Source organism: Eulemur rufifrons, chromosome 8 (assembly GCF_041146395.1).
Source record: "Eulemur rufifrons isolate Redbay chromosome 8, OSU_ERuf_1, whole genome shotgun sequence".
In the NCBI taxonomy this organism is placed as follows: Eukaryota; Metazoa; Chordata; class Mammalia; order Primates; family Lemuridae; genus Eulemur; species Eulemur rufifrons.
Genome location: NC_090990.1, coordinates 100,139,766 through 100,165,935, shown reverse-complemented (window position 1 = coordinate 100,165,935; position 26,170 = coordinate 100,139,766). Strand labels below are relative to the sequence as shown.

The 26,170-nt window shown below is 45.4% G+C and overlaps 2 protein-coding genes across 4 annotated transcripts in view; one reads left to right on the top strand and one right to left on the bottom strand.

Moving 5' to 3' along the window:
• The first annotated feature begins 4,282 nt into the window (after positions 1–4,282).
• MSTO1 (misato mitochondrial distribution and morphology regulator 1) lies at positions 4,283–8,371 on the top strand. 2 transcript variants are annotated; one of them, XM_069480457.1, is made up of 14 exons: positions 4,283–4,366; positions 4,479–4,614; positions 5,109–5,178; positions 5,285–5,360; positions 5,613–5,667; positions 5,753–5,891; positions 6,032–6,149; positions 6,236–6,370; positions 6,475–6,627; positions 6,906–7,037; positions 7,111–7,295; positions 7,546–7,650; positions 7,738–7,850; positions 8,152–8,371. In XM_069480457.1, exons 1-14 carry the CDS (start codon positions 4,283–4,285, stop codon positions 8,361–8,363), a joined length of 1,713 nt encoding a protein of 570 aa, XP_069336558.1. In that variant the 3' UTR covers positions 8,364–8,371. The 2 variants fall into 2 exon arrangements, with proteins under 2 accessions (XP_069336558.1, XP_069336556.1); XM_069480455.1 differs by having other exon boundaries at positions 8,149–8,371.
• A 410-nt stretch (positions 8,372–8,781) lies between these two features.
• The window catches only part of LOC138390787 (GON-4-like protein), a 73,462-nt gene continuing 56,073 nt past the window's right edge, over positions 8,782–26,170 (bottom strand). Inside the window, exons 20-32 of one of the 2 annotated variants that reach the window (XM_069480453.1) lie at positions 21,916–22,032; positions 19,815–21,515; positions 18,735–18,990; positions 17,612–17,796; positions 16,485–16,682; positions 14,898–15,041; positions 13,865–14,008; positions 13,642–13,761; positions 11,862–11,975; positions 10,979–11,189; positions 9,846–10,464; positions 9,653–9,755; positions 8,782–8,943 (exon numbers count right to left, since the gene is read on the bottom strand). In XM_069480453.1, the coding sequence (XP_069336554.1) occupies positions 8,794–8,943; positions 9,653–9,755; positions 9,846–10,464; positions 10,979–11,189; positions 11,862–11,975; positions 13,642–13,761; positions 13,865–14,008; positions 14,898–15,041; positions 16,485–16,682; positions 17,612–17,796; positions 18,735–18,990; positions 19,815–21,515; positions 21,916–22,032 (4,062 nt within the window). In that variant the 3' untranslated portion in view covers positions 8,782–8,793. Of the gene's footprint in view, positions 8,944–9,652; positions 9,756–9,845; positions 10,465–10,978; positions 11,190–11,861; positions 11,976–13,641; positions 13,762–13,864; positions 14,009–14,897; positions 15,042–16,484; positions 16,683–17,611; positions 17,797–18,734; positions 18,991–19,281; positions 21,516–21,915; positions 22,033–26,170 lie in introns of those variants that run through there. The other variant, XM_069480454.1, reaches the window with a different exon arrangement.

Below are 26,170 nucleotides of genomic sequence, written 5' to 3'. Positions count from 1 at the left end.
AGAGTGAGACTTTGTCTCAAAAAAAAGCTCCAAAAAACAAGACTTGAATTTACCATGTGCCAACTACTGTGTTAAATCCACAAGAACAAAGTGATGTGTAGGCACTGTATTATAAGTAATATAGAGATGATTTGAAATATATGGTAGAAGGGGAGGAGGAAGAGGGGAGGGGCAAAAACCTACCCAATGGGTACAATGAACACTGAGTGATGGGCATGCTTCTAGCCCTGACTCAAGCATTGCAAACCTATTTGTATAACAAAAACATTTATACCCCCTTACTATTTTGAAATAAAAAAATACAGTATATGGTACAATATGCATAGGTTATTCAAAAACTATGCCATTTTATATAAGGGAATTGAGCATCTGAAGATTTTCATATCTAGGGTTGGGGGTGGTCCTGGAACCAATTTCCCACAGGTACCAGGACAACTATAATGGAAAATGAGGCACCTTCTCTTTCTCCCAGTTCTTTTCTAGAAGCAACTGTTACCAAATCCTAGACATAAAATTCTATGCAAAAAATATTTTAAAAAACACAAAATTGGCCGGGCGCGGTAGCTCGTGCCTGTAATCCTAGCACTCTGGGAGGCTGAGGCGGGTGGATCGCTCGAGGTCAGGAGTTCGAGACCAGCCTGAGCAAGAGCGAGACCCCCATCTCTACTAAAAATAGAAAGAAATTATCTGGCCAACTAAAATATATATATAGAAAAAATTAGCCGGGCATGGTGGCACATGCCTGTAGTCCCAGCTACTCGGGAGGCTGAGGCAGGAGGATCGCTTGAGCCCAGGAGTTTGAGGTTGCTGTGAGCTAGGCTGACGCCATGACACTCTAGCCTGGGCAACAGAGTGAGACTCTGTCTCAAAAAAAAAAAAAAAAACGCAAAATTGTACTCTTCTCTATACCTTGGTGTTTCCACATGTTTCTTGGAAAGGTATATCTGTCACAATTCTTTCTTGTAAATTAAGTGCCCACTCAAACTAATTTAAAAGAAGGGATTAAGTAGCACACAGAACCCCCAAAAGGGCAGTGTCATAGGCTCTGCAGCCACAGACACCCGAGCACACCAGAGGAGGAGAGTACCGGGGTAAAGACACCACTGCTTCTATGAACATCCACACTGCTGGCCATAGTGCTCATGCCTATAATCAGAGCACTCTGAGAGGCTGAAGTACAAGGATTTCTTCAGGCCAGGAGTTCAAGACCAGCCCAGGCAACACAGTGAGACATGCCTCCGCCCCCCGCCCCCCGCCCATGTTTACAAAAAAAATTTTTTTTAATTAAAACAAAATAAACCATCCACATTGTAGCCTATGTTAGTGACAATGGCAGCCAGCCCCCACAAATTCCATTGTTGGTGCCTCCCAAAAAAACAAGATGCCACTGCTCTTACCAGAAGATGCTTACTGGTCAGGACCTGCATCATTTTGGCAAGCTTGATCCTTAAGATGCAAATGAGGCTGGGAAATGCTTCCCCCTGAATTCATAAGCATATGGAATATTAAGGTGTATGTCTATACCATAGCTGACATAGAAAGTCTCTACGGAAGGATTACCTCATTACTTTTGTAATTAGCTAAATAGAAATTCTTAATTTTTTCCCAAATACTCTATCATAATCTACCCTTTCCAGTCCCCTTTTTTTTCTTAAGACCCTTCTGTAGTCCTGATGCTCATGCCCTAATTTTTACTGTCCCCATGCTAAGCTGCTGCACACCTAACCTCTTAGGGCTTCTCCTCATCACTCAACTAGGTTGGATCTAGATTGGAAAAGAAGAAGTAAAACAGCTTTTATTTTTTGATGACATAATCTTGCATGTAGAAAACCTTAAGATATCCCCAAAAAAGTCTACTAGAACTAAAACAAGTTCAGCAAGGTCACAATAATTCAAGGTCAATATATTAAAATCAATTGTAGGCTGGTCTGAATGCAGTGGTGTTTAAACTAATTGATCACAACCAGTTACAGATTCCTTTGTTCCTTCTCCATTCCCACTGCCTCACTTGACTAGCCTACAAAAAAAAAAAAAAAAAACAATTGTATTTCTTGATACTAGCAATGAAAATCCAAAAATGAAATTAAAATAATTCTATCTCGAGTATTTAAAAGAAGTGCAAAATGTACACTAAAAACTACAACATATTATGGATGGAAATTAAAAAGGTATAAATAAATGGAAAGCCAGTCCATGTTCATTGATTGGGATACTCAATAGTGTTAAAATGGCACTTATCCCCAAATTGACCTATAGATTCAATACAATTACTATCAAAATTTCAGGCCAGGGGTGGTGTGGCTCACACCTGTAATTCCAGTCTTTTGGGAGGCCAAGGTGGGAGGATTGCTTGAGGCCAGGAGTTCAAGACCAGCCTGGCAATATAGTGAGACCTCATCTCTACAAAAAATAAGAAAAATTAGCTGAGCGTGGTCGCACGTGCCTGTAGTCCCAGCTACTTGGGAGACTGAGACAGGAGGCTAGCTCTAGTCCAGAAGTTCAAGGCTGCAGTGAGCTATAATGGGTCCACTGCACTCCAGCCTGGACAACAGAACAAGACCCCATCTCTAAAAATATATATATATATACATATTTATATTTACTGATATTTTCAAATATTATTAATGCTTTTTATGTTATGGTCTGGGCTCTTGATTCTGTTCGATTGGTCTGTTCCAATTTCATACTATCTTTAAATATCATGTTTATGAAAAATGTCTTAGATTCCTAAGTCCACAATAAGACTTAAAAAGGGGGAAGGATGAGTGTTAGGGGTGACAGAAAAATGACAGCTAATAAACGTGACTACATTTTTTCAAAAACAAAACAAAACAAAACAAAACTCTGTTCTTCAAAAGACTCCTTTAGAAAATGAAAAGGGTCAGGCATGGTGGTGAGCGCCTGCAGTCCCAGCCACTCCAAAGGCTGAGTTAGAATCCCTTCAGCCCAGGGGTATGAGGTTGCAGTGAGCTGTAACTGCACCACTGCACTCCAGCCTGGGCGACAGAGCGAGACCCTGTCTCTATTAAAAAAAAAAAAAAAGAAAGAAAGGGCCAGAGTGGGAGAAAATATTTTCAACAGAGAACTAACAATGGCCTTGTGTCCAGAATAAAGTACTTTTGCAAATTAATGAGAAACATACAAGCTAAGAGAAACATGGACAAGAGACTTGAACAGGAACTTCACTAAAAATGATATCCAAATGACCGATAAACATAAAAGGTTCTCTCAACTTTATTAGTGATCAGGAAAATTAAAACTATCATGATAATGATTAAAGTTTTTAAATGTTGGTAAGGTTATGGAACACCAGACGAAAACAATCTTACACTAGTGGGGCCATTGTAAATTGGTATTTTATAAAACAGCTTGTTATTTACCAAGTTTGAACATACACAATCTTCTGACCCCAAAATTAACACTCCTAGGTATATACCCAAGAGAAAAGTTGTTCATAGGAACAAGAATGTTAATCGTAGCACCTAACAACCAAAAATTGGAAAAAATCCCGAAGTCTATTATTAGCAGAATATATTCTTTGTTGAATAGACCACTTGTGGTCTATTCATACAGTGGACTATTCTGCAGCGGTGAAAATGAGCTATAGGTACAGGCAGTAATAGGGGTGAATTTCACAAACCATATTGAACAAAGGCAAGACCCCAAATAATACAAACTCCGATTTCTTTACACAACGTAACAGATATAAATAAATATAGATAAATGATAGGTAGATGATAGATAAACAAATGACAGGCTAGCTCACAGGCTTAGAAGTCAGGAACTGTGTGACTTTTTGAGGGGAAGAGGGTGCCCACTGGGAAGCTTTAGGGAGCTACTTCTTTTTTCCGGCAAGGTTTTATTTTTGTCTGAGGAGCTATTAGCCAGCAGAGATATTTGCATGAAAAGGGACAAAAGCTGCAAGAAGGAATAGGAAGAGAGCCTTCCGTGACACGCGCCAGGGCCGCCCCACGTGAAGCGCAAAGACACCAACCCCCAAATTACTCCATCCCGGCATGTCGGCTCCGGCGCCGGCAGCTTCCGGCGAGGCCCGCGGAGTCCCGCCTCTCGCTGGCAACTACAGGGAAGCAGGATTGGTCTACGCCAGCGAAGAGGGAGGGAACGATGGGCGGTGCCTCTAGAGCCCAACGAATCGTTTATTCAACGGGAAAGGATGTGTTTGTGGACCAATAGGACTCAGAGAATGAGGCCCCGCCCAGAAGCCTGCCAAGCCAATCGGCTAGGAGCAGCGAGTGGACCGGCAGGGGCGGTGCAGAGCGGCATGGCGGGCGGGGTCCGGGAGGTGCTCACACTGCAGTTGGGACACTTTGCGGGTTTCGTGGGAGCGCACTGGTGGAACCAGCAGGTGAGGTCTCCCGGCAGTTGCCCCCGCGGAGGGTTTCGGAATCTACAGTTCTGACTTCCGGCCTGCCACTCTCGCCGTCTCTGAGCCCGGTCCTCCCTCTGTGCCTCCCCAGGATGCTGCGCTGGGCCGAGCGACCGATGGCGAGGAGCCGCCGGGAGAGCTGTGCCCCGACGTTCTGTACCGTACGGGCAGGACGGTCCACGGCCAGGAGACCTACACGCCGCGACTCATCCTCATGGATCTGAAGGGTGAGGAAGTGGCAGGGGTCAGCCGATGCTGTTTTTCCCTTTTGTGTGCGGAGTCTCTAGCATCCATTCGCTTCAAGACCCTCCCACCTTATTGGGCCGAAGAACCAGAGATAGGAGCTACCCATAGTACGCCAACACCCGAGGAACGCAGGAAGGCCAAACTTTACTCTGCTCAAGACCCGTCTCTGGAATAGGCTGCTAGTCCCTGTAGACAGTGAGATGTTGAACTGTAACACTCCTGTAGGACCAGTGGGTGTGGCTTTTGCCCCAGGTCCCACAAGCTAATGACTAAACTGGAAACTGAAGGATGGAATCTGGATTCTCCTAGACCAGAGTTGTCCCCACCCCCAACTAATGTACATCCAAGAAGGCTTGTAAAAGCCATGTGTTGGAGGGATGGTGACAGCAGCTTGTCAGGTGATCAAAGGATTAGCTGAAGGGAGGGAGAGGGTGCCCTAGGCTTTGACCTAACATTGTTTATTATTTCTGTACAGGTAGTCTGAGTTCCCTAAAAGAGGAAGGTGCACTCTACAGGGACAAACAGCTAGATGCTGCAATAGCATGGTGTGTATTTGCTGTGGGGAGAGGGGTGGGGAATATGTATGTGCACAGAAAGCTGAAGAACTCATCATAGTGAAAGTTTCTTTGATCAAACTCCAATCTCTTTCAGGCAGGGGAAGCTCACTACACACAAAGAGGAACTCTATCCCAAGAACACTTATCTCCAGGACCTTCCAAGTGCAGAGGTGAGGGCCTCTGCCCTGAACCATGCTAACCAGAGTGCCTCCGCTGGGGAAGATAAAAGGAGGATTTTAATCACCATAACTGCCTTAGAATGTTACTTTGGGAAAAAGCACTTCTTTCCCTGAGGACTGCCTGAACTGACTACCTGAATAGAAAGGAGGCTGTGGGGTGTGTCAGCAAACTCAGGGAGGAAAAAGCAGCCTTTGCCTCTAAACTGCCTGGAACTAAATGTAGATTTTTCTTACCCCTCCTAGGGAGTACTAAGCAGTGATGGTGTCTGGAGGGTCAAATCCATTCCCAATGGCAAAGGTGAGACTTCCCCGGATACTGATGGATGGGGACTGGGGCAGAGCAGGAAGACAGAGAAAGGTACATTTCCTCTGCTTTTCTTCAGGTCCCCTGCCACACACCACTGCTACAACGTCAAAACCACCTATCCCCACAGAGGGCAGCATCAGAGTCTGGTCAGATTTCCTCAGAGTCCATCTCCATCCCCGGAGCATCTGTATGATTCAGAAGTACAACCATGATGGGTATGGGGACCTCGTGAGGCAAGAAACTTGGGTTGGACGAGCCTCTTGAGGCCATCTTCCCTGCCCTCCCCCAAAACAAAAAGAGATTGAGGAGTGGAGGAGGAGGATTCTAACTCTTGGATTGTGTTTATTTGTGGCAGGGAAGCAGGTCGGCTGGAGGCTTTTGGCCAAGGGGAGAGTGTCCTGAAGGAACCCAGATATCTGGAAGAGCTGGAGGACAGGCTGCATTTCTATGTGGAGGAGTGTGACTTCTTGCAGGTAGCTGTGTGCCAAGGTGAACCCTTAGTGTAGAAGCTTTTCTCATCATACTCTTTAACTGTCTTTCACCATTCACCTCTGTCCAGGGATTCCAGATCCTGTGTGACCTACACGATGGCTTCTCTGGGGTAGGGGCTAAGGCTGCAGAGTTGCTACAAGATGAATATTCAGGGCGAGGAATAATAACATGGGGCCTGCTGCCTGGTCCCTACAATCTTGAGGTGAGTGGAACTTGCAAGAAAAAGCAGTCACAGGGTAGGGAGAGAGAAATGGAATCCTGGTCAGACAATTGCTTAATGCAAACTACTCTCTTTTCTTTCACCAGGAGCCCCAGAAAAACATCTATCGCCTGTTAAACACAGCTTTCGGTCTGGTGCACCTGACTGCTTACAGCTCTCTCGTCTGCCCTTTATCCTTGAGTGGGAGCCTGGGCCTGCGACCTGAGCCACCTGTCAAGTTCCCTTACCTGCATTACGACGTAAGGACCAGTGCTCTTGTTTTGACTGCAGCTGGCCACAGGGCCTCCATGTACTCCCCACGTCAGCCTGTATCTGATACTGGCTCTGTTCTTCAGGCCTGAGCTTGAACTCAGCTGTGATGTGGCCTCTCAGATCACACTGTCCTATGCTTGTCTAGCCTTGAGCCAGACACACCCCTGCTTCTTCCCCCAGAGCTTTCTGCCATTAATGCTTTGCTTCCAAACATTGTTTTCCAGGCCCCAAAGGCTAAATCCTCCTCTCCATGTCCTCTTTATAGGCCACTCTGCCCTACCACTGCAGTGCCATCCTGGCAACAGCCCTGGACACAGTCACTGTTCCTTATCGCCTACGTTCCTCTCCAGTTTCCATGGTTCATCTGGCTGATATGCTGAGCTTCTCCGGGAAAAAGGTATGAAGCTTTGTGAGGAGTTGGGTCAGTGCTGACAGAAAGTTTTGTAACCTGTTCTCTTCCTTATCTTTAGGTGGTGACAGCAGGAGCAACCATCCCCTTCCCCTTGGTTCCAGGCCAGTCCCTTCCTGATACCCTGGTGCAGCTTGGAGGAGCCACCCCATGGACCCCACTGTCTGCATGTGGGGACCCTTCTGGAACACGCTGCTTTGCCCAATCGGTGGTGCTAAGGGGCATAGAGAGAGCATGCCACACAAGGTGAGGACTGGTGCGGTCCGTAGGAGCCCTTGTCAGAATTTGTTTTATGTCCTTTTCTCCCTAATATCTCTGGGCATCCTAATGATACTCTTCCTTCCCTATTCCACAACCCCTATTTGAAAAACAAAAAAAAAAAGAAGAAGAAAAGCCCGACCATCCTGATTCAGCTGATAGCCTGATAACATAAGAATGCCTAGTTTCTTATTAATGCTGCCACATGAATAAGGTGTTTTTGGCTTTCTTCTCGCAGTCAGCTCTCCCCAGGGACACCTCTGCCCTCCCCTCTCCATGCGTGTACCACTGGGGAAGAAGTCTTGGCCCAATATTTACAACAGCAGCAGCCTAGAGCCATGAGGTCAGTATAATGGCTTGCTCCTGCCCTTTTCCAAGACCTTAGACCTCCTGTGACTTCTTGCTCACTCTATTACTCTCTGCCCCACAGTTCTTCCCATCTGCTGCCGACTCCCTGCATGGTGGTGCCTCCTTACCCCTGTCTCTTCTCCTCGGGCTTCAGCCAGCATCCTGTGGTTCTCAATGGTTCCCCCAGGGGGTCAGGTATGTAGAAGGTGCAGAAAACTGAGATTTCAAGTATGGGAGAGGTTTACTATTTCCCTTCATGCATTAAAAGTACTTAAAAAGTTCACAGTTAAACATTCCTTTATTCACCCTATGGCTCCTGAGAAAAATGCTTTTCCTCTGGAGTACTGATATCCTAAGCGGACAGTACACAAAATTTATTGAGTTTACTTTACAATCAAGTCTACCCAGGGCTCAGACTTCCCTATCAATACGACAGAGTCCCAGGGTAGAATACCAATCCATTTATAAGTCTCATTTCTCCCTCCTGTCATAGCAGTGGAGAGCATCCCGGTGTTTGGGGCGCTGTGCTCCTCTTCATCCTTGCACCGGACCTTGGGAGCCTTGGCAAAGGAGCTCACCAAACTCGACCTGCGACGCTGGGCCAGCTTCTTGGATGCTGGAGTGGAACAGGATGACGTAGAGGAGCTGCTGCAGGAGCTACGAAGCCTGGCCCAGTGCTACGAGGACGGTGATGGCCTCACGGACTAAAGTTCCAGAGTCGGGGAGAGGAGCTAGTTTGCAATAAACTGCTGGATGCAGGAGCCCAGTGTCTTGGGACTAGCTACACCCACATATGCATCTATCATATTTAGAAACACTGTGATTAGATCACAGAATAAATATGTGCCAGCAGACCAAAAAAAAGTAGAGAAATCTGAGTCCCACTGTCCAGTGATGCTATTTACAAAGTAGACTTGTATGGTCTTCATAAAAGACCTTGAACAATGCATAGGATGGCCAAGCCCCCTGGGCCCCACTCCCCCCAACCATACTTTGTCCTTGTCCTGAGCTCCTGTTCTCCAGCTCTGTATACTGAGCCCAAGGATTGTACAAGCAAAGTACAACTACCCTCTCCCCCAAAGTCCGGGTGCCTGTCGGGTTTGGTCCCATGCAGATGACACCCAAATATTCCCAGGTCTCACTCATCCAGCTCTTCCTCAGACAAAAGGTCCCCATGGTCAGATAGCTGGTCTGTATTGCTGGTACTGGTTGCATCATCCTCATCCTCAGAGCTGGCCTCACAGGCAGTGTGGAAGAGCTGCATGAGTTCTCGAAAACGGTGGGAAACCTAGGAGGAGAGGAGAAGAGCTGTATTTAATGTTCCTTAGTAACGTTTTTTTTCTTAAGAGATGGGATCTCACTATGTTGCCCAGGATGGTCTCGAACTCCTGGGCTCAAGCGATCCTCCCACCTTGGCCTCCCAAGTACCTCAGGAACATTTTAACATTTATTAAGTACTACATACCAATTTGAATTTTTTTTAGAGACAGGGTCTCACTCTGTCACCCAGGCTGGAGCGCAGTGGTACAATCATAGCTCACTGTAACCTCGAATTCCTGGGCTCAAGTGATCCTCCTGTCTCAGCCTTCCGAGTAGCTGGACTATAGGTGCTGGACTATAGGTGCGCACCACCACGCCCTTATTTATTCCACACAGCAAGGTTGTGACAGCTGTGTCCTCACAGATAAGGAAACTAAAGAGGCTAAATATTTTGTCCAAAGTCACACTCCTCCTAAAAACAAAACTGGAATGGAAATTTTGGGCTTCTGCATCAAAATCTATTGCCCTTTCTCTTCTTCTAGAACCATTATCACCCTGACAAGTCAAGCGCTTCCTTAAGTCAGACCTTTATAATAACCAGTTAGTGTCCTGAATTTGCAAATCCTTCTTTTGTCTTTCTGCCTCTTAGTTGGCCACCCTGTCCTCTTCTTGCCAGGCCTTCTCTTGGGCTCCTCCGGGGTTTGAAGCTCCGGCAGGGCTTCCTCAGCCCCACTTACCTCAGCAGGGCTCTTATTTCCCAGCTGCTGGGAGATGACGCTGAAGGTCTGTGGCTGTGCTCCTTGCTCCTGGCACATGGTGAGAATCACACGGTCGGCTTCTCTGCAACCCAGGTGTCATGATTAATGCTCAGGAGCCACACAAACGTGTTTCTATGCTCTTTCCAAACACACACCGTCCCTCCTTACCTACCTTGTCCATAGGACAACCTTCTCCCCAGTGGAGCTGACCTTGCTGTTGTTGGCACAGACTGTAGCTTCTGTGGTCTTTGGCTGCTGCTCCCCCTCTGGCCCCTTGCCCTGTATTCCACTGTCTTTGGCCAAACCCCCTCTAGGGGCTTTGGGAGAAGTTTCTGAAGTGTCAATTCCTGATGAAGATTCATGGACAGGGGACGTCCCATCTGCTATCTTCACCCCAGCTCTGCTTGAGGGCAGCCAGCTCTCTTGAGTATCTGGTTTTCCAGACATATGTCTTCTTTCTAAGTCTCTGGTTCTCGAGGAAACAGGACTCAGGAAGGAGGCAGAGGGTTCAACAGTGCCAGGCAATTTCTCAGTTTTTGATACATCCCAGACCAGCATCAAAGCCTCTGACTCACCCACTGCCTTTTGGCCCTCCCTCTCTTTCTGGCGTCTGAGGGATGCCTTGGGGCAGGAGAGAACCTCAGGCCCAGCCTGGTTTCTCCTAACAGTGTATGGTACAGCTCCCGATTTGGAGGGAAACTGAGGAGTCTCTGGTAAGCGAGGTGGTGGGCCATCCAGAAGGAGCTGTTCTGTAAGAAGGACTTCTTGAGGGGTACTCCCCACTGGCAATCCTGCTTAGGAGGAAAATAAGGATCTAAGGGTATGGACAAGATCAAGATGTACTTAAGGACTAAAATTACCATAGGGTCACTGTGACAAGCTACCGTGATAACGTTCTAATTTATAAGAGTGGGGTGGAGGTGGGTAAAGTCACTTATGCAAAGACAAAGTCCTACTGCCAAAGCTAAGAATGACTTGAGTCCTTAGAATGTAGATTATAGTAGATCTGGAGATAAGGAGAAGGGCTTCAGGAATGGGAACACAAGAAGAGAATGCTGAATCATGTCCAACTTATAGCGCTCTTACTTCCGCAAAGGAAGTGAGGCCACAGGAAAGAAAATAAAGGCTGAATAGGAGAACGGTTTCCTGTTGGTCTATCAGTGAAAGAAGTAGTGTGTGTGCATCCCTGGAAAGGCTGTTATTTATCCAGACTCATAGCGATTCCTGCCTGAAGTATGGGAGAATGAGACTGAGAAATACAGGGAGAGGGCTGAGCTGGCCTGGGATGGCAGTCAGACCACTCACCTGGAAGAGGTGTCTCTCCCTTTCTGGTGGTCCTGCCAGTCCTGCTCTGGGTTGCCTCAATGCTCTCCCGCTCCTCTGGGGCTTCCTCTTCCATCACGTCCTTGCCCTGCCCAGAATCCTTAGCACCAGGCATAGGACTGGCCTCTCGGTGGGGGCTGCTGCCCACCAACTCATGGGGCTCCTTGCTCTTGTAGGATTTGTTGTCATAGACCTGTAGGGATGGCGTTCTCAGTCAAGGTGTCCTGACTTCCTTATGTCTTAGGGGCCCACCAAAGGAAGAAGCCCCTGCCTGATGCTCAGCAAGTCGACCAACATGCATGCCTGCTCCAACAAATTATTTTTTTAAGAGATGGGGGTCTCACTCTGTTGCCTAGGCTGGAGTGCAGTGGCTATTCACAGGCGTGATCACAGCACACTACAGCCTTGAACTCCTGGCCTCAAGCAATCCTCCCGCCTCAGCCTCCCAAGTAGCTGGGACTATAGGTGTCAGCCACCACACCTAGCTAGTGCTCCAAGGATTTTAAATGGCCCAGAGTATAGTATTGGATCCCACCAGTACTTCTCTAATCAAGAAGTATATTTTTGCTGCCAACCGTCTCCACTCTAGAGAACCATATTACTTTTAGAGTCTGTTTGCCTAAACACAGTTTCATTCATTTAAAAAAAACTAAGAGAAATTCCAAAAACTTTAGGATTCCCTTTAAAAAACAAAATCCATCATATATTTCTAACAGGTTCTATTTATTTTGCATATATCCACTTATGTATATACTGAATATTATTAATGTGTATAATCTCTTTAGGAATTCAATAAAGTATCAATCTTTAGTAGCAAGCAATACCCCAAACAGACAGCTCTGATAGCCCTTGGTACCTTCCTCACCTTGCTGTTACAGTGGCTACAGTTTCTCCTTTTGTTCTTTTTCAGCTTAGAATCAGGACCTCCTTCATGGCAGGAACAGGCACAGTCCTTTGCCCCATCTGGCCACTCAGTCTCCTAGGAGATACCTGGGCTTGATTAGCTGCCAAGTATTTTCAGTACCAAGAGAGGAAGCTAAGTTGTGAGCCATCTGAACCACTCCCCTCCCCGCCCCACCTCCTCCCCACCCTTTCTCTTTTATGTACCATCTCATCACATTGCCTGGGGGAAATCGATAAACGAAACTAGATTAAGACCTATTATGAATCCTTGAAACAATCCCTACATGACCCAAAGACTGACATATCCCAATTGCCCAGATATTTCAAGAACTATTTAAGTCAAATACAATCTGAGCCAAAGTCACTGGAGAGCTCCATCATAAGATAGGATCTACTCACTTGTCTGTCTTTGTTTCTGTCTCGCTGTGCCTTGAGCTCTCCCCTCTCTTCCAATCCCCTTGAGAGAGGGCTTTGTACATACGGAAAGCTCATTCAATGATACTCTCTTTAATAAACCCAAGATATAACCATTATTATAATTTATGATGAAGAAACTGAAACAAAGAGAGGTTAACTATGTTGCTCAAGGCCATTCAACTCCTACGCAGCAGCTTAGTAAAGAGTAAAACATGTAATGAAGAGACATGGATTAGAAAGACTACTTCTTGAAGACCAGTGAGTGCAAGCAGACTCTGGAGCTAGATTACCTGGGTTCAAATCATCACATTGCCACTTATAAAACATAAGACCCTGGCAGTAGTCTCTTTCTGCACTTCACTTACCTCATCTATAAAATGCAAACAATAGCAATTTTTCCATAGGATTATTGTGAGGATTGAGTGACTAATCCATGTAAAATACTTTCCAGCAATAGCTGATACTTTGTAATACAAATAAGTATTAGCTGCAATCATTATTCTTTTTTTTTTTGAAACAGGGTCTTACTCTATTGCCCGGGCTAGAGTGCTGTGGCATCAGCCTAGCTCACAGCAACCTCAAACTCCTGGGCTCAAGTGATCTTCCTGCCTCAGCCTCCCGAGTAGCTGGGACTACAGGTATGCACCACCATGCCCGGCTAATTTTTCTGTATGTATTTTTAGTTGTCCATATAATTTCTTTCTATTTTTAGTAGATGAGCTCTCGCTCTTGCTCAGGCTGGTCTCGAACTCCTGAGCTCAAACAATCCGCCCGCCTTGGCCTCCCAGAGTGCTAGGATTACAGGTGTGAGCCACCGCGCCCGGCCAATCATTATTCTTTTTAAGAGATGGGGCCTCGCTCTGTTGCCCAGGCTGGAATGCAGTGGCACAACCATAGCTCACTGTAGCCTTGAACTGCTGGGCTCAAGCAATCCTCCTGCCTTTGGAGTAGCTGGGACCACAGGTGCGAGCCATTGCACCTAACCATTATTAAAAACACAGGGAATCTTGGTTCTATTTCCTTACATGAACAAAAATGAAAAGGTTATGACTCAAGGGTACGAAAAATAGCTCTGAGCTAGAGAGAAAAGGGAGAAACAGCCTTCTAATGAGGGAATCATGGGACCTCCTCAGCAACTGCACTGTTTTCCCGTGGACTCTGCATGTTCATATCAGTCTGACCTTTGGTTCATGCTCCATGATTGTCTCAGATCCTAGAGGCTTTGGACCAGAAATTTTGGACCATACTAAGCCAGAGAAATGTTTAGTGAGAAAACTCAAGGCTTGACTCATGAAAAACGGATAACTCTGAACAACGTGGCCTACCTTATCATGATTTTGGACCCCAATCTCTTTTCTTCTTTTGTTCTTTGAGGCTGTGGGTATCTTGGGAGGTTCCTCTTCCTCTTCGACATCAGGCAGTGCCACTTCTTCAAAGCCATCAAACTGGGGAGGAGTTGGTGCCACTCAGCACAGACTCTAGGCCAATATCCCTCCCACATGTGGCCTTTCCCCCTTCACAACCCTACTGCAGCCTCAGGGCTTGTACCTCATACTCTTTCTCCTCAGTCCAATTGATCTCTTCAAAGTCACCCATCCGGCTAGCTGCTGGGCGCAGATGGTCAAAGAAGATGGAGAACTCATCTTGTAGGTGGTCATGGCCCTTGAGGAGCTGCCACATCTGTGTCTTGAGCTGAGGAGAGTTGTAGAGGGAAAGATGAAGTCTCTAGATCCTGTCTAGGCCACCCATTCAAAGCAATGCCATACACTTTCATGTTCTGCTTTCTTAGTCCACTGAGAGACACACAGGGCTTCTCTTTGAAAGCAAACTTTCCTCTCCCTCCTCGCCTGCCTACAGGTGAGGGGCATTAATGCTAGGTTTGATTCCTAATATTTATACTCTCCACTGCTGCCTGCACTACTGATCTCTAGCTAGGGCACTTACCCAAGCAGAGCAAGGACACAGGCTCCTCCCAGGTCCTAAAACCTCCTCCCACCCCCAACCCTTTTTTCCAGGATAGAGTCTCACTCTGTTGCCCAGAGTGGAGGGCAGTGGCACAGTCACAGCTCACTATGGCCTCAAATCCCTGAGCTCAAGTGATCCTTCCATCTCAGCCTCCTGAGTAGCTGGGACTACAGATCCATGTCACTATGTCCAGCTAATTTAAAAAAAAAAAATTTTTTTTTTTTTGGGCAGAAATGAGGTCTTGCAATGTTCCCCAGACTTATCTCGAACTCCTGGCCTCAAGTGAACCTCCCACCTTGGATTCCCAAAATGCTGGATTACAGGTGTGAGCCACCACACCTGGCCCAAAACCTCCTTCCCTAAACATCCCTTCCAGGGCACTGGTGGCATTCCTGAGCCTATGAAGATCAGTAAGGCTCCAGTTTCAGGTGGCAGTTTCTCCCTATCCCAGTGCTTCATGCTTTACGTAAACCTAGTAAGTCCTTGCCTTCTCCATCTCCTCCAAGAAGCTCACAGTACTCCAGAGGCAAACGGATATGGAATAGGTTAGGGGAAGAGAGAAGGGAAGGGCCTGAGGCCCAGAAGACAATAGGAGGGAAGCAGGACAGAAGAATACCTCAGCGACCTCCTGGGGAAGGCAGTCTGCACAGCCTTGGAGGACCTTGATGATCTTCTGGTGGTGTGAGGGGTTCTCTGCAAAGCAAATCTCCAGCTGCCGAAGGAACTTGCGACTCTTCTCAAAAGCCTGCTGCTCCTCAAACTACCAGAGTGGAAAGAGGGCAAAAGAGGAGTCACCTATACAGCTAGAGCAGGACTTACGGGTTCTAAGGAAGTAATGGGGGATGACAGAACCCTAGTTTACAACTGTGAGATCTTATTTAAACCCCTGGCACCCATCTACCTAGGGCCCCTAGGGGCTACCAACTCAAAATAACTAAGATGTGAATAAAAGATTCAACAGATATGCCTGCTTTGAGTTGTTTATTTTATGTTTTGTTTTTTTCTTTTTTTTTTTGAGACAGAGTCTCACTCTGTTGCCCAGACTAGAGTGCTGTGGCGTCAGTCTAGCTCACAGCAACCTCAAGCTCCTGGGCTCAAGCGATCCTTCTGCCTCAGCCTCCCAAGTAGCTGGGACTACAGGCATGCGCCACCATGCCCGGCTAACTTTTTCTATAATATTTTTAGCCGTCCAGATAATTTCTTTCTAATTTTTAGTAGAGACGGGGTCTCGCTCTTGCTCAGGCTGGTCTCAAACTCCTGAGCTCAAATGATCCGCCCGCCTCAGCCTCCCAGAGTGCTAGGATTACTGGTATGAACCACTGCGCCCGGCCGAGTTGTTTATTTTATGGATTGTGAAATCAGACTCTCAAATCACGTGGTACTTCATAATTCACAAAGAATTTTCACATATACACTCATAATATCCTCATAATGCCAGAAGAGAAGATGGGTATTATATACATAATCATCTCATTGTCATTTAACTACCATAAGACTATCAGAATAATCTCATTATTCCAGTTTTTATCAGTCATAACAAGGAGCCCAGGACTACTGGGATACCATTTATGATTAGACTCTCATTCTTCAACATTTCAAATGTCACCTTACCACAATGGCCTCCCCAGACCACTTGTATAAAACTGCATATACCATCCCCTCACCTACCTTACTACAATCCTCCAGTCTGCTTTCCTGCTTTATTCTTCCATAAAGCATGATCACTATAAAACATTATATACTATGTATTTCACTGTTTATAATTTGTAATAATATATATACTATATGTTTATATGTTTCATGGATTATCACGACTTTCCCCATGAGAAACTGAGTCTTTTTTTAAATTGCTATATTCCTAGCACCTAGAACCTTGTCTGGCACTCAACAAATATTTAAATGAATATTTTATACCACTGAATGCCAATTTTATACCCATGAGGAGCACATGAGAAATATGACTTACCTAAGGTCTCCATTGATAACTAAAGGTAAAACCCCTCATTTGCCATGTAAAAAAAATGGGAGAATGGGGTTGGGAAGATCATCCATTGAAAGGTAGAGGCTCTTATCACTTTGGGCTAGGGGAAGGCTATCCGTCTGGAAGCAGCTGGGAGACTGGAACAGTCTTACTCAACTCCATGCAATCCTAGTGTCACTCTGATCCAGAAGCCTGGTGTACTGTTTTTGCCTTTCTACTTACTAATCCACATGCCAGAGCTTGCTCGGGTAATAGGAAAGCAGCAAAGTCCTTCAAGAGCTGAGGCCAATCTTGGAGCAGAATTTGTAGGCTTTTATAGAGATCCACAGCTGTTTGCCTCTGGGTACTTGATTCAAATTCATAGATGACCTGAAGGAAGTCCTCATACTTGCCAGGGATATGCTGTAGGGCTTCTCGAACCTATACAGGAAAACTTTCAATCATCAACACCCTTTCTTTGGGCCCCAACAAGAAGCAGGGGTACAAGGGAGAAGCGGGGGGTGGGGGGGAGGAGTTATAGTTAGAGAGCTCCAAGAATTATCAGAGGCTACCCCTCCAACAGGTCTTAATATCTGATTGTTAATGGAAGACACTGAGCAATGAGCAAGGCAGAGATCTTTTTTTGGTAGTAGGCAACCAAAAAACCTTCATTTTCTAAGGACCACAGCCCTATCCACAAAACCGGGAATGCTTTTCTCTAGGTCCTAGCCCTAATCTCTTCTTCCTGATATCAGCCCCATGTAACAAAACAGATAAGAAGTATTTGTACATGTATTCCAGCATGGTGTCATTTGAGAGTAAATAATACATAAGTTAGGAATGTTAATAAAATATTAGAAGACAAGAAAAAGCCATGACTATCACTGCCAGTATTCCATTTTGCTGGCGGGGATAAAGGAACCAGCTAGTTACCAACAGAAGGAGACAATTATCCAGGACACTACCAGTAACAGCTTGTTTCATGTCTGAAGACCAAGGTACATCCCTAAGATCCACTCTCTGGCCAGTGTACCAACTGTCTTCTCCAGCCAAGGGCTGAGTAAAAGTCCTTATTAGCCCACCCAGTAAAGACACAACCTCCCACTAATGATGGTGGTATCATCCTTCTGTCAATCTCTAGGCTACAGAGGGATGATGCTAGGGTACTAACAAAAAGCATACTTATGACTAAACTCTGTGTCTCCTCGTGGTTCACTTACAGAGATATTTTGCCAAAAAGCTAAGGCAGAGACACACAAGGCCTGATGTGAAGCCTGAAAAACGGACTTCCATTTTTAAAACAACCCCCTTGAAGGAGAAACAGCCACATTCCTAGGGACTGGCAGAAACAGGAAGTAGCAATTGCCTACCCTGGTCAGATAAGCCTGGGCAAAGGCCAAGTCCTTCTGCTCCCTGAGTGGATCCCGTTCGAGAATGTCCTCATCATATAGCAACAGCAGCTTGGAGGTGTCCTTGCTGGCCCGAGCCCGACTTCCTCGCTTGTTACGGGCTCGATGATTGCTCCGGCCCTTTCCAGCAGCTTTGATGCTTTCTCCTTGGAGTACACGTGAAAAAGATTGTTTCTCTATCCCTGCAGCCCCTACTCTCCCCATTCCAGCACATGTACCACCCATCCAAATCCTACTCAGTGCCGTGGAGCAACTCAGGAGAAAAGTTGTTGGGAAAACAGTATGAGAAACAAGTCTATCAAGTTGGTTCTATGAAGAGTCTGCAGCATAACAGCATTAAAAACTGGGGAGACAACAAGATAATTAGCGACTGCACATCCACAAAGACAATCTAAACAAGTGAGTGTAGCCTTATGTTGGCCTTTTTCAAGGGACTATGTCTTTTTTTTGAGCAGAGTCTCACTCTCTTGCCTGGGCTAGAGTGCCGTGGCATCAGCCTAGCTCACAGCAACCTCAAACTCCTGGGCTCAAGCAATCCTACTGCCTCAGCCTCCGAAGTAGCTGGGACTACAGGCATGCGCCACCATGCCCCGCTAATTTTTTCTATATATATTTTTAGTTGGCCAGATAATTTCTTTCTATTTTTAGTAGAGACAGGGTCTCGCTCTTGCTCAGGCTGGTCTCGAACTCCTGACCTTGACCAATCCTCCCGCCTCGGCCTCCCAGAGTGCTAGGATTATAGGCGTGAGCCACCGTGCCTGGCCAAGGGACTATGTCTTGATGCAGAGTAAGTGGTGTGTTCTGAAAAAAAATATCGCTCTTAGACTCACACATGATAGATAAGGTAAGAACCAGTATAAAAATGTGGATGAATCCATATACATAAAACATACCAAATTAAAATTTTCTGAGCAAAGGTACCACATTAAACATCTGTTTCAGGGAAGGGAGGTTGCCGAGAAGATCCATAGAATTTCCTCCGGAAATCCTCTAACTGGTTTACAAGCTACTCACTCCGCACACTGTCCCGTAGACAATGAGGCTAAGTGAGAGTGGTCTTTCCCTACAGGCTTGCCAAACTCACCTGGTGGAGTTCTGCTGGTCTCCACTTCTGGAGCAGTCTTGGGGGAGGCAGAGGTAGAAGGGGGCTTCTCAGCAGAGTCTCCAACTGCTTCATCAGTCATTTCATCCTCTTTCTGCAGGCTTTCCATTCCTTCTGTTTCTTCTTCCTCTTCCTCTTCCGGCTCAGAGTTCTCCTCCTGGGAGTTCTCTTCTTCAGACTCACCCTCCTGACTCATGCGCCTTTCAGATGCCAGCCAAGTCAGTTTCTCCATTGTTTCCTGCAAAACCCTCCACAGAGTACTTATAATGGCTCCTAGTGGCTCACAAAATGCTGACAGCACAGAGCTGTATCAGGAGGATCTGAGGTTGAACAATGGGGGGCCCACCACAGCTATCAGAAGCCTGATTGCCTGAGTCATAGAATCCCAGGGATAGCTGAGATTGGGCCTGATAACAGAAGGGGGGAAGAAGATGCCTTTTGCAAGTTCTCTACTACCTTGGAGACAGTTTTCCGTTGTCATGGCCCATAATTATGAGTTGATTTTTTTTGGTTTTGTTTTTGTTTTTTAAGACAGAGTCTCGTTCTGTTGCCCCGGCTAGAGTGCAATGGTGTCATCATAGCTCACTGCAACCTCAAACTCCTAGGCTAAAGCAATCCTCCTGCCTCAGCCTCCCAAGCAGCCAGGACTACAGGTGTGTGCCATGATGCCCAGCTAATTTTTTCTATTTTAAATAGAGACAGGGTATCACTCTTGCTCAGGCTGGTCTCAAACTCCTGAGCTCAAGCAATCTTCCTCTCTAAGTCTTCCATACTGCTAGGATTACAGGCATGAGCCACTGCGCCCAGCTTTCAGAGCTATTTTATAAGGCATTTAAACTGGTGCTCAGGTGATTCAATTTAATGTTTAGATGAGCTTAACTCAAATATAAGAAGTGAAATTTCACCCCTTTCCTCTCATTTTACCTCAACCCCAAAATTATGTCCCATAATGCATTCAAAAGTCAAATACAAAATTATTTTAGGACTATCTATAGTGTAACAAGCAAGCAGATGACATATTAATAAATCACAAAATACTTTAAAATATTTTCCAGCTCTCACCTGGAGTTCTGGGACAGAAAGCACAGATTCTTCAGAAGCCGATGACATCTCATCTTCCTCATCTTGGGTGAGGTCATCAAAGTCCTCTTCTTCCTCTTCATCTGGCCCATCCTTCTCTCCTCCAACTTCCGGCCCAGCTGGGGTCCCCACTGACTGACCATCAACACTGGAAGAGTCTTCGGGTTTCCCTGGGGGACTAAGCATCACTTCAGGGTCCGTGGAGGATGAAGCATTCTTTGGTGATCCTTTGCTCACATCTCCCCCTGAGTTTCCTTCATCAGGAGGTTCTTGAGAAGCTGCAGGGGTTTTAGCTGCCGGACTCCTCTCCTCTTCCTTCTGTAAAACTGTCTGTTTCTTCACCTCTCTAGCACTGCTCAATTCCTCACTTGGGGAGCCAGTGTCCAAATCCATAGAGTGTTCTTCTTTGATTTCATCACAAATGTCCTGCTCAGGGGATCCACTGATTTCCTCCCCAGCATCTTCAGGTTCCATCTTGACAATTTCCTCTAAATCCCCAGAGGGAGAATTTAGAGATTCCTGGAAGCTCTGAGGCAGTGGCTCCAGAGCTTGCTTTCCCTCCTCTGTTTTCACAATAGTCCAGTGATAGGCACTGTTCTCTGATAATCCTTCCTGGCACTCTCTGTCTGCCGGTGGGGGTCCTGGGCTATGCTCCTCTTTGGGGAAAACAGTAGCACAGAGAGGAGATAGTTCCTGGGGTTCTAATTTGGGTTCCAAGCCTTGAAAGGTATTTCTCCCTTCAGCCAAAGGACAGGCAATGTCCACATTCACTTGGGCCTTATCTTCGGGGGTGGATGGTATAGGCAGATTCACAGAGTTGCCAGAAACAATTAAGGGTGAGATAGAGGAGGCCATCAGGGGCTGGTTCAATGGACAGGGGAAGGAAGTAGGGTTAACCAAGAGGGTGGTGATGGGAATAGTCTGAGGACTCTGGGCCACAGCTGCATTGACAAGCTGGATCATGTTACAGCCACTGCCAAGGCTCACAATCTTCACAGTGGTGGCAGGAACAGTGAAGATAACAGGTACAGAGTGGATGAGGGGGGCAGGTTTCATACAGGGAGAGGCCTTGGCCCCTTTTCTCTTTGAGGGTCTCCGTCTCACACATGGCTTTCGAAACTTAGAAGGGGCAAGGGAGGGCAGCATTACCTTGGGCACAGGAGCAGAAGAGAGCAAGGTCTGGGACTCAGAAAGAGGGAAGCTTGTCCTGGCCTCAGGGAGCATAGCAGGCAGTGCTGCAGGGGATTCAAAACTATCACCCCCATTAACCCCCAGTGGAGGGACACCTGGAACTGTCTGTAAGACAGTAGCTGGTTGGATCAGGTGAGGAATCCGGACTACCATTTTGCTTGGAGGGGCTTCTGACTGAGTTGACCTGGCTGGTGTTTTCCCAGGGTTGAAACTAGGCTGGAGAGAGGGGCTGGGTCGGATGAGGAGGGGCTTCAGGACTGATGATCGCTTCTGTCTCCAAGCCTTCCTGGAAAAACGGTTGGCAACTGGCTTCAGTTTCAGGACTACACCCTTAGGCAACAGCAGTGGATACCGAGTTTCACTCCGCAATTCCGAGATGTCTTTTTCAAGGCCTCGATCTGAGCTGATTTCAGTGGTTCCGGTCACATTTCCTACCTCTCCGGCACCATCAGCTATGTGCCGCAGTTCATCCTGGATGGATGGCAGACTAGCCTATTGGGAACAAGAACATTTTGATCCAGCACAAGTCAGAATTTGGGAAAAAGAATAGGGCTTTCTAGATTTTAGGGACCTTTCCGAGAGTCTCAAGACATCTTTCTAAGGGTTTTTCTACATATCAAATTTCTATGAAGACTGCATTCCAATTATATACTCTAGAAACTGTTCTCTGAATTTCCTTTAGAACATTATCATTTTAGCCATTATTTTTAAGAGGTTGTAGAATCACCTGGGGGAAGGGCAAGAAAGGAAGGAAGGAAGAGTGAATGACGAAGATTTCTTAAGTCCTAGTTCTACAACTAAAGCATCAGAAGATTAAAGTAGCCCTTGATATTTCTGCCAGAATTTTCAGTGACATTCTGTCTCCTACAGACTTTGAGGAGGAGGGTTGTACCTTTAACCAGAATGGGAGCCGGTGTTCTTCCCTCTCTATAGGTGGCTTCCACTGATGTGGCTGGATCTCTTCACAGCACTTTACTAAGATTGGCAGCTGTTTGGTCTTCTTATAAAACTGAGCATGAGGAAATAAAACATGAGTTACACTTCTTCCAGAAACACTGCTCTCTGTCAGGCTGGGGAATGAAGTGGTTTGAGATACATACACACAAAACATCCATACACATGCATATATAAATAGCATATGCTGAATATTTCTCCATTTCAAATTAAACTAATCTCTAATTAAAGATTTTATGATTACTCTGTATCTTCTAACTGATGATGTCCATTCTGGTTGCCAGGAAGGGGAAAGTTTAGATCACCGAGAAAAGGAGGCAGATGGCTAGAGTAGTTTTTTTTTTTTTTTGAGACAAGAGTCTTGCTCTGTGGCCTAGGCTAGAGTGCAGTGGCATCATTATAGCTCACAGCAACCTCAAACTCCTGGGCTCAAGCAATCCTCCTGCCTCAGCCTCCTGAGTAGCTGGAACTACAGGCGCATACCATGACACTCGTCTAATTTTTCTGTTTCTAGTAGAGATGGGGTCTCACTCTTGCTCAGGCTGGTCTCAAAATCCTGAGCTCAAGCAGTCCTCCTATCTCAGCCTCCCAGAGTGTTAGGATTATAGGCATGAGCCACCATGCCTGGGCCAGAGTAATTTTATATAAGATTTGCTCCTGCTCAGCAGCTGCAATGATAGTGGCATAACCCTCATCTTGGATATATGGAAGCTTCCTTTTAAACAAATGATAGTATGAAGGGCAATAGAAGGGAAGCAGAAGAAGAAAAGAGAGGCCAGGAATTTGAGACCATTCTGGGCAACATAGTGAAGCCCTGTCTCTACAAAAAAATTTTTAAAAATTAGCTAGGTATGGTGGTGCACACCTGTAGTCCCAGCTCCTTGGGAGGTATCACTTGAGCCCACCTGAGGTTATAATGAGCTACGATTGTGCCACCGCACTCTAGCCTGGGCAACAGAGTAAGAACCGATCTCAAAAAAAAAAAAAGAAGAAGAAGGAAGAAGAAGAAGAGAGACTGAAATAGTTCTATTTTGAGAGTAAATGAAGAGGAGAATTAAACTTAAACCACTGACAATAAGCATCCATTCATTCAACATACATAGAATGTTTTCTATGTGCCAAGCACTATGCTACAAGCTAAGGACACAGATAAAAGAAACAATTCCCATCCTCAAGAAGCTTACAGACTAGAGGGAGAGATAGTCAAGTAGACCAATAATGACATTCTACACTGAAAAAAAGTACAAAGACATGCACAAAAAATGACACACAATTCAAACTTGGACAAAAAAATTTTTCTGGAGCAGGTACAACTAAAGATGAATCTTAATGGAACACAACTTGCTATATGAGGCAGGGGAGGGCAGAGTATATACTTCATGTGCAAAATAATGAAACGTGTTTAAGGAACCAAAAAGAGATTGGTCTGGCTAGAATTAAAGGAATGTGGAGAGACTACAGGAGACAAAGTATCAGAGGTAGGCAGGGCAGGCCTTCTGTGCCATGCCAAGCAGTCTGAACTTTACCCTGAAGGATGAGATAGAGACATCTATGGCAGTGATACTAAGAGCCAAATCAATGGAGCCAGAATTAGAGACACCAGTTAGAAAAGTACTGAATTTATCTAGGTATAACAAAGGCCTGAATTAAGGTAGTGGGCAACAGAGTAGAAAATAGAGTAAGAAAACCAAGGACTTGGTGACTGATGACATACGGTGGTGATCAAGAAGGAGGAGTCAAGGATAACACCCACGTTTATGGATTCAGAGAATGGCTAGAGTGCTGGACAATAATGTCATACACAAGGACAGAGATCACAGAAGGAGTAAGCTGGAAGAGGGGAGAGTTTGCTATTGGTGGTGGTGGTAGTGGCAAAAACAGAGACATAAGTTCAGTCTGAGGAGTCAGTGAAGCAATCAAGTTGAGAATTACTTTAAACAGTTGGCTACACTAAGCTGGAGCTCACTAGAGCTCAGTAGAGAAATCTCAACTGAAGATACATATGAGAATTATCAGAAGACAGACAACACCGAAAATCACGAATTTGGATGAGACCACACACTGAATTCACTGTGAAGCACTGATGTTTAAGGGTAGAGCAGAGTTCGAAGTAGAGTTCATGAATGAGCACCTTGTGATACAAGCCCTGGTATCACAGAAGATAACAGGGAGTTTGAAGAAGGAATTATATGAAATACAGCATCAACTGTAAAGTTAAATGGGATAAGAAAAGCATCCATTGGATAGGCCAATTGGGAAGTAATTAGAGATGTTTGTGGGGATAACATGCACACTTTCATAGGTTAAAGAATTAAGGAGAAACTTACTATTAAACAGGCAGATTAAACACATCCATTTGGCTTTGTTCTCTCTTGAAATATGACAAAAACAGAAAGGAGTATTTTTAAGGTAGAAGCCTATAAGAAGTAAGAGAATGAGAGAAAAGACAAAAGCAACAATATTTTTGCAGCTGAAAAGAGATAGGTGAGTGGTAACTGGCAAAGGAAAAGGAAGAAAACTGAAATCCCAGGTGGAGAAAGTTAAGAGCCAACTAAATTTATATCAAAGACTGGCAAAAGGATAAGACACCAGTTATCTCCATAAGTGGAGGTAAACCTGGAATTAAAAACAGGTAAAGATGAGGAAGACAGATTGAAATTCTGTTGAAGAGGCAGTTAGAGCCCCCTAAATCTCCTCTACCATTAGGTGTAGCCAAGTGATGGCCCCACAACCTACCCTGGCAGAAGCTTTGCTGGAAAGTATGATCTCTAGACTGAGATCATCAGGTATAGCTGAGGGCAGGAGTAGTATGCTGATGAAATACAGAAGAAAAAACTCCAGGCTGGGTGCACCATGACACCTATAATCCCAGCTACTTGGGAGGGGAGATAGGAGAATTGCTTGAGGCCAGGAGTTCAAGAACAGCATGGGCAACATAGTAAGCCCCCAACTCAAAGGAGGAAGAAGAAGAACGAAGGAAGTAGAAGGAAGAAGGAGGAAAGAAAGAGGAAGAAGGAAGAAGGAAAAGGAAGAAGAAAAAAACTCTAGTCTTCTTCCTCACCTACTTGCCACACGCCCTCTGCCATTTGTTATTAAAAAATACTCAATGAGCAAAAAAGAGCTACGGTATATGAAAAATATGATAGAAAAAATAAAGAACTCAACTTGGCAATAGGGTTACAAAAAGCTAAACTAATATTCCAGAAAGTACAACAAAAATACAAAGTGATGGGAAAAAAGAAGAAAGACAAAGATTAGAAGACAAAAGACCAGTCCAAGAGTTTCAACATCTGATTACTGAGCACTGCGGAGGGAGAGAACAACAAAATGAAGGGGAGGAAACCATCAATATATAAACCAAAAAGTTTTCCAAAACTGGAACATATGAGTTTATAGAGTAAAAAGGTTTATTAAGTGCCCACCACCATGGATAAAACTAGACATACTCTAAAGCATATTGTCATGAATTTTCAAAATACCAGAGACAAAGGAAAAATCCCACATGCTGTCAGAGGTTGGGAAAAACAGGTGTTACACAAAGGTTCAAGAGACAAATGGCACCAAATTTCTAAACAGTACACTAGGAGCCAGAAGAAAATGGTGTGACGCCCTTAAAAAATTCTCAGAAAAATTCTGGATACACTGAAGGGGGAGAGTAGAATAGAGATTTTTATTTTTTACTTTTTATTTTGAAATAATTATAGATTCACAAGAAGTTGCAAAAATAGCAGAGAGAGGTCCCACGCCCCCACCTCCCGGTTTCCCCCAATGGTAACATTTTATGTTACAAAGTAACAGGAGTTATATATATACAAACCAGGTATATAGTACAGTATCAAAACCAATTGACATTGGTACAATCCAAAAACCATAGAAACAGTTTAAATGTAAAAATCTGACCAGGCGAGGTGGCTCATGCCTGTAATCCTAGCTCTCTGGGAGGCCGAGGTGGGCGGATCATTTGAGCTCAGGAGTTCGAGACCAGCCTGAGCAAGAGCGAGACACCATCCCTACTAAAAAATAGAAAGAAATTAGCTGGACAACAAAATAAAAATATAAAAAAAATTAGCCGGGCACGGTGGCACATGCCTGTAGTCTCAGCTACTTGAGAGGCTGAAACAGTAGGATTGCTTGAGCCCAGAAGTTTGTGGTTGCTGTGAGCTAGGCTGATGCCACGGCACTCTAGCCCGGGC

Bases quoted from the DNA above. Each gene is read 5' to 3' on its own strand.
- MSTO1 (XM_069480455.1), top strand. From the start codon at position 4,283: ATGGCGGGCGGGGTCCGGGAGGTGCTCACACTGCAGTTGGGACACTTT. The intron at 4,367-4,478 runs GTGAGGTCTCCC...GTGCCTCCCCAG, and splicing joins CGCACTGGTGGAACCAGCAG to GATGCTGCGCTGGGCCGAGC. The intron at 5,361-5,612 runs GTGAGGGCCTCT...TACCCCTCCTAG, and splicing joins AGGACCTTCCAAGTGCAGAG to GGAGTACTAAGCAGTGATGG.